Consider the following 8,105-nt stretch of genomic DNA (forward strand, 5'->3'; position numbering starts at 1 on the left):
ATTCAGGAAGAGCAGAAGTTCTGCTGCAACTTGCATCACTGCTCCAACACAAGATTTTTTGTAATAACAGGTGGGGCCACATTAAAGGTTTTACAAAGATCCTGCTGGTAAGAAGCTCCTCACATGTCAGATCATAAATATAAAAACATAAAACTATAATCACGAGCAGAGAAATACAATCAGGATGTTTTTATTGACAGCTTTGAGGTTGTGTTGGTGCTGTYTCCACTTTGACAGTTTTTGGCATCGTAAGCCCAAGCTGATTTTTAAATTAGATTCCTTAAAGATGTGGAGTGACCCAACTCACTCTGTAGGAATATTTCTGTCAGACGGCATTAAACCCACATTTCCTGGGAATTCTGCCTTCCCAAAAAGGAGTGTTTTCTTGTTGAATTTGATTTGGTTTAATTGCTAGGCTATAACAACAGGCTGAAAAACTGTATGGGAGTAASATCATGAGCTGCTGTGTAATTCAGGAAAAAAGTTCAATCAGGTAGCCAATTATAACAACTTTATTTAAAAAAATGTGCAACAAAAGGCATAAAGTCAAGACAATCCTATATTACATGTATGTGAGTTCACAAAGCAAACAATGAGACTAAAAACCTCAAACAACCGTTCCTCCGACTTACACATAAAAAACTCACCAAATAAATAATTGTATATGGTAATATTAGACAATTTGATGTTATTTTCCTTTAGAGGAAAAGTAGAGCCATATATGAGCTTTCACAGTAGAATAAACAAAAACGTTTTTTTTTTTTTTCTGTCCTCAAATGGAAAGTTTCTCATTGATGCAGCAGCGCAGCATTTACAGGAGTAAATTTGGTAAGTTCCTCACAAAAAGGAGAAACAAAAATAGATTGCTTGGTGAAAAGTCAGAGTTTGTGGCTATTAGAAAGAAAGATAAAAGAAAAAACTTTGTGTTAGTTCTTCCATGGAGACTGTGTGTTATCTGTCGTATTTAAATATTCCGGTTAGGCTTAGACATGATAATTGTGAATTAAAATAAATCTAGGMTGGCAGAAACACAAAGTGTATCATTTTAATTAAATCTACATACACCCTGCTGTTTATGGCACCAATCTCTGTTAAAGGGGAAATATCATGTAAATTCAACTTATTTTTAGTTTTATATCAAATATCATATATTATATCATATAGCTCTTTTCAGATTAAAAATACCTTTGAGGAAATGTATTTTCAGATGCCAAGTAAACTGCATCATGGCAGCCCCCACCCCTCCCCCATGAGCGCGATCCCCAGACAGAAGAGGAAGGTGAAGGTGGTTCTTAAAGAGACAGGGGTCAATTTCAAGGCATTTAGAAGAGGAAGTGATGAGAAGATAAGTTTATTTTCTATTTAAACATAAAAGCAGCATTTTAATAACAACTAAAGGTGACATAGATACTTTATTATGGTATAGTATTTAAATATATGCCTGAGAAACACATAATATTGGCCCTTTAAAAATGTATTTCAATCTGTGAGCAAAATATCTCATAAATGAGAGGACAATAAATAACGAAACCCATTTCGCAGTAACAAGTGTGCATGGACCTGGTGGAGCTTAACTCTTATAGAAAYGTCATTGGAATTTCTCAAATTTAACAAGCAAAATTAAGATTTACAAACAAAGTAAATTTATGAAAAATCTCAGTTATCATCCTAAAGGAAAGTTTAACACAAAACAATTTAGAGCAAATTCATTGGGTCTGTATAAAAACATAAATTTACCGGTTAAATTTATTAAATTCCAGTGGCATTTCCAGAGCAACACCGCAAGATGTCAGAGTTTGGCCACTTTGCACATTTGTAACTATTTTTTTAACTACAAAACCATCTGTTGTTGGATGTACAACTTAATTTAACATGGCCACCTCTCCTTGGCAAACACAAAACTGGCAACACCTCAGTCAGTTTTACAGACACCGAACTAAAATCTGAAATAGTACAAGTTGAGAATCATCCCCATCATTCACCACAAGTGCCAACAGTTTGAGAGGCATCATGGTTTAAAACTTTGGCAACGTGTTTTCCTTCAAGGCAGAGTTATTAATATAAACTACTTAAAAGCAAATGAATGAAGGCCACAAATATGACAAAAACGCAATATTTACAAAAATATATTTAACAGTCAATAGAGAAAATACATAAAATAAAAAAGCTGCAACAAAATATAATTGTAATATTTCACAGTAACAATATGTGCCAAATACAGACCAATTTTTATACAGTTTTAATAAACACATTAGAAATATTTTAGCTATTCCTCGTTGGGTTGTTGGAATCTCTGGCTCTGATTTTTGCTGTCCATTGAAAGCTGCGTGTTGGCTGTGTAAGAGCAGGCCTCCCCCCTCGAAAGCTTTTTAAAKTGGTCCACGATAAACCTCCGAAACTTCCTTGTGGCAAAGAAGTAAACCACGGGATCCAAAACGCAGTTGAGCCCCATGAGGACCAAAGTTATTTGATGTGAGTCGTTCAGTATTTGACGGGTGTTCTGGGACCAGTTCACTTGGCCCCATCCCTCAGAGATTTGTAGCGTTGCCAGCACCCAGGGGCCTTGAACAATGTGGTGAGGCAGAAAACACAGAACAAATACGCCCACGACGGCCAGGAGCATCTGCAGCGCTCTTCGTTTGACTCCTTTAGGCCTTTTAGAGGGAGAGAGCGTCATCGTGTTGGACCTTTTGGAGATGATTGTGTCCGAGCGAAAATTGCTTTTTGAAATCTGTTGAGAAAGTAAGGCTCGAGCGATGAGGAAATTACACACAACRACAAGGAAAAAGACAACAAAAAACATGCCAATTATTAGGAAATGAAAAACAGCTGTCATCTTCTTCTCAGCAGCAGTGTTGTTCTGGTAACCTTCAAAGCATCGGGTTATGCCTGAGTCTGAGTTGGTCCCAGGTGAGGTCAGATAYGGGATGGACATGGACACGGTGAACAACCAGATAGCAACAGACACAACGATCCCACGACGCCTGTGGTCCGAGGAGGCTGCGTCCAGGGGCCGAGTGATCGCCCAGTATCGATTGAGGCTGATGGCTCCGAGGAAGAGGATGGTACCATAGTTGTTGATGAAAAAAAGCGAGCCTGTCAACTGGCACATGAAGTCCATGAACACCCAGTTACCCTTGCGGCTGTAGTAACTAACCCAGAAGGGAAGGGCACACACAAAAAGCAGGTCAGCAATAGTCAGGTTGGTCATGTAGATCCTGATCTCTGCCATAGCCCTCGCTTCCCGGAGGCACCGCAGGACAAACAGCACGTAGATGTTGGCAATGAAGCCCACAAGGAAGAAGATGCTGTAGGCAATGGGGAAGAGAATGTACCGGAAGTCTGAGTCCAGAAAATGATGATCTGTAGAGTTTCCTGGAGGACTCTTCGATTGTTCCATTTTTTTGTGTGTGTGTCTGGAGAAGACAAAACAAACAAAATCAGTAAATAAAACTTTAAAATGTAAAGAAAATACAAGCAACCGAGTTTAGATCAGGAAGTGGAAGTCTGCTGAGTTAGCAATTTCTTTCTTTTAAAAGGAAGTCTTTGCAGAGTTCTTACAAAACACTTGGTCGTTAACGCAGTGTCATAACAAAAAAAAAATACAAAGAGAAGTTGAAATGTCATTTGAYTTGAAATATTTGTTGGTTGTCATGGACTCTTAGTCCTAGAATAGAAAATGGTTGGATTACTGTAATCAAGGAAAAGTAAAATATCAACAGCCAATTCTTTAAAATGGTTTTAATGCAGCAGCGTTATTTGCAGAAAGTGTGGAGGAAGTAAACAACTCTATGTATTGTTCCCTTTTCACCACTTAGTATTCATTTCTAAACTTTCATATGACTAGTTGGTCCCTTTTTTCTTACTTTTCATTCCTCTTCCATCCAGCTTTCATTCTTTATTGTTCTTTAATAAAGCATATTTTGGGACGTGTCTTCATATGATGCACCTATAAATTACAACAAAAGAGTAGGAAAAAGGGCACCTTTTACTAAAACTAACAGCGTGTGTTCAGGTTTCTGTCTGACTAAGCTAAGATCTAAATTGTCACATCTTCCTGTCTGTAAGTGTGGTTTGACATAGTTTATTGCTTTTACCTGTGCAGTCACTGAAACTGAAACTCAGAAAAATGTGTTAGATGACCAGGCTTAAACTGGGTGCGTTTGGTTCTTGCTGGTTTATAATTCAGTTTTACTAGACAATGCCACAAATTTAAAAAAAGAGGGCGGAGCTTGTTGCTAAATTTAGACTGGAGGAGATTTGAGGATTGATGATAAATGCAGATATCAAAACAAACTTTTGTTTTTGTTTTATTTTCACACCCGAAAATTACTACTTGAGAAAAACATTCATATTTTTAACTTTTAATTGCTCAAAATCAGTATTTGTTTCTATATTCACAATGTAATGCTAAACACATTCAAACAAAAGCTGAAGACTCTACAGGATAAAACTATCAAGGGGGTCACCAGTATTTTATAGGAGACCATTGCAGCCGTGACTTTTACTTGCAAGCTTTGTTAGCACACAGCAAAGATAATGGGAGGGTCTGTACTACTGTACTTCCAGTAAACCACAGACAAGTTTAAGCTTGTAACCAAAACGATGGATGGAAATTTTCTTATGCAGTTCAGGTGAAAACACAATCATTATGGTTGCTGATTTTTCACAAGATCAGCCTAAAATTTGTCATCTTGTTATCATCCATCAAACACTTTTATGAAAAAGATGACATTTTTTTGCAACAGGTATGCCAAACGTCATCAAACTTGATAAATTAACTGGGGATTTGTTTAAGGCAAACTCTTCAAATTCTATGAATCTTTTTTTTTGTTTGAATGTTTATACCAAATGGATGTGGTGACTGAATAGATAAGGGAGACAGAAAACAACATGTTGATTTTTATCAATTTACTGTAGTTGAAAGGTTCAATAAAAATGTCTCTGGAATGAGAGATGATTCAACTCATTCCAATGATTTTCTGCTGAACCTTTCAACATAAAAACACACGTCCCACTTTAATGTTTTTTCCTAAAATAAAAGTTTCATAATTCCCAGGACAACTGTACAAGAACATTGCATTCCTCATACTAAGCTTTTTAACTCACTGCTTACAAATACATCGTGTGGTTTTATCACATATGATTCATTTAGAACAATTAGTTATAATGACAACCTTTTATCAAATAAAATAATATTTCTTTTATTTTAACAAGCAAAAATGTCACCTGATGTATTTTATCAAGATGGACACAAAATTTGTGTTTCTTCATATATTGTTCGCTATTTATTCAGAATTTCTGTGTTGGGTTTATTTATTTATTTATTTATTTGAATTTTTAAATGTTATTTTATTTTATTTTATTTTATTTTTTGAGGTTTTGGTTCATTTTTCAACATGTCGAAGTCACGACTCTGCCAAATTTAAAAGCATTAAATGCAGTTTGAGGATGAAAACGAACCTCCCACACATATAACTTACTTTTAGTATTAATATTTACGAACAGGACCCATCTTTGCATCCAAAAATTAAAGAAATTTTTGTTTTTTTCTGTCCTTAATGCTGCTTTTGGCTTTCATAACCTTCTTTCATTATCATACACATTTTTAACCATTTTAGTCATAAAATATAAAAATACAGATACTCTGTTGCAGCTTTACAAAACAGGCTTTGGTGATAAACAATGTGTCTTTTTTTATAGGGAATAATTTTAACAAGTTTTTAATAAAAACACCAAAAGGATTTATTAAATGATATGTTGGCATTTTACTAGCCTTGTTGCTGTTGCATGATAATCAATTAATCTGCTATTAAATGTAATATATTTACAGTGAGAAAGAGAAAAAAAACATAGACAACAAACAAACTCCATCTGAAAAAGTCAGTTCAACAATGCTATATTTTTTGACAACAAAGGGTTAAAATCTGCACCAGATATCGAATAATGAGAAATACAAGCCTTAATAAATATCTTAATATATGATTAAATCTGTTTCTTTCATTTTGAGACCTGAGCATTTTTATCTAAATATCTGTCTATTAAATAGCTTATAGGAAAAGGCTTCAAAAAACAAAGAAAAACAGAAGAAATCAGCTGCAGACTTACCCTTGTCTATGTTCTGTGGTTCCACACTTTGAACTCTTCAGCGAAGGCGCAGCTCCTCCAGGCTGAGTCTGACTGTGTGTGAGAATGTGTGAGTTCTCAAATGAGGAAATGAAGAAGGCGTTAAGAGAAGAAAAAAAAACCCACATGACGCAAGATGCATATCCACCTCCATGTTTTCTCATGTTAGCTCGTGTCTTCCAAAGCGAAAGCCACACACTCCCACTTTGGCGCAATTTTGGAATTCTGCACATGGTTCTTATTTCTCAGTTCCTGGAAGATGTAAACTCATAGTGCTGGAAAACAGGAGCCCAGTAAAACAAATAAACAAACAAATATAAAAAGATTTTAAAAAATGAATAAATAAGGAGTTATTTCAGAGTGAGATATTGAATTGTATTAATAGACTGATAGATAGATAAATAAATGAAACACATTTTTTACCATCATAAAAAAGTCTCATCAGTGAGTAAGAATTGTCACAAGGCTGAGTGAAAAGCAGGATCCTGAAACCGAGAGAACGACAATAAACAGGAAACAGATCATTAATTGGTACCGAACTTTAAATACTCACAAGGCACCCGTGTTACCCAACAGATTGTAGTTACATCTGTCAATAAAAGATTTATRATCTGAGATAAACTGCCCCCAGAAGAATACAGAAGGTGCGTCAGACTGCAGGATAAGAGCGAGGATGACACAAACATCACAACTGGAAATGAAAATTTCATGGAAAAGAAATGAGAGTTAAAACTATGTTGGTCAAATCTTGTTAAATACAGTTTCACATGATATCTCACAATATTAGAACTGAAAGTGTTGTGTTGTAAATAACTCCCAGGTAATACCACACCAAATCTTCCCACACTGCAGACAGGTGTGGGCCAGTTCTAGTGTCAAGCTGGCATGGCTGAGTGGCTCCTGGAATGGCAAGTGATTTGTCAACTGAAAATGGGCCAAGTCTGGCAATAATGATACTGTTTATACGATGGCATATCTTATAAACAAATGGCCTGGTTGTGGTTTGATGCATGTGACCCATTTCTGTCAGTGCCACAACTGGCCCAGTTGTAGTTTAATGTATGTAACCCACATATATCAGTGAGACAACTGGACCAGTTTTGGTTTGATGTGTGTGGCCCATATCTATCAGTGCCGCAACTGGTCCAGTTGTGGTTTGATGTATGTAACCCATATATATCAGTGCCGCAACTGGCCCAGTTGTGGTTTGATGTATGTGACCCATATCTATCAGTGCCGCAACTGGTCCAGTTGTGGTTTGATGTATGTGACCCATATCTATCAGTGCTACAACTGGCCCAGTTGTGGTTTGGTGCATGTGACCCATATCTATCAGTGCCACAACTGGCCCAGTTGTGGTTTGATGCATGTGATCCATATCTGCCAATGCCACAACTGGCCCGATTGTGGTTTGATGCGTGTGACCCATTTCTGCCAAAACCCACAACTGGCCCGGTTGTGGTTTGGTTTATGGGGTGCTGGCCCATGCATAGACCACCTCTGGCAAACCACATCTGGGCCATCAAAGGGCCATCATTTTTCACATTATCAGTGTTGAGTGTTAGTTCAATGTGTGAGCCAGAATGGGGCCAGACAAATTTTGCAATGTAGGTTTGTTCAGTTAGCTGCAGCAGTCAAATATTTTTGTTGATTATATAGTTAATCAGTTAATTCAATTAAAATCCATCCAGTGGCTCAGAAGATTAATGTGTTTGTTAGCAAAATATCCAGTAAAGCACTGGATTGATTTTAATGAATCTCTGATTTCATCATTCAGCCATCCGGTTTGCCACTAATGCAGCCTTTCACACTCATCACTGTGATCTGTATAAACTGGTGGGCTGGCCCTCCCTTCACACCCGGCGCCTCCATCATTGGTTCCTCTTCATATACAGTGGGTAAAATAAGTATTGAACACRTCACCATTTTTCTCAGTAAATATATTACTAGAGGTGCTAATGACATGAAATTTTCACCAG

At 36.7% G+C, this 8,105-nt stretch overlaps 1 protein-coding gene across 1 annotated transcript; it reads right to left on the bottom strand.

Annotated features, from left to right (window-relative positions):
* Positions 1-1,451: 1,451 nt before the first annotated feature.
* Positions 1,452-6,331, bottom strand: ptafr (platelet-activating factor receptor). Its single transcript, XM_014020929.1, has 3 exons — positions 6,253-6,331; positions 6,109-6,180; positions 1,452-3,416 (listed from the first exon to the last, which is right to left on the bottom strand). The coding sequence occupies exons 1-3, from the start codon at positions 6,288-6,290 to the stop codon at positions 2,267-2,269; spliced, it is 1,260 nt and encodes a 419-aa protein (XP_013876383.1). The 5' UTR covers positions 6,291-6,331; the 3' UTR covers positions 1,452-2,266.
* Positions 6,332-8,105: the final 1,774 nt, after the last annotated feature.

The sequence above is a fragment of the Austrofundulus limnaeus genome, unplaced genomic scaffold (genome assembly GCF_001266775.1).
Source record: "Austrofundulus limnaeus strain Quisiro unplaced genomic scaffold, Austrofundulus_limnaeus-1.0 Scaffold273, whole genome shotgun sequence".
NCBI lineage: Eukaryota > Metazoa > Chordata > Actinopteri > Cyprinodontiformes > Rivulidae > Austrofundulus > Austrofundulus limnaeus.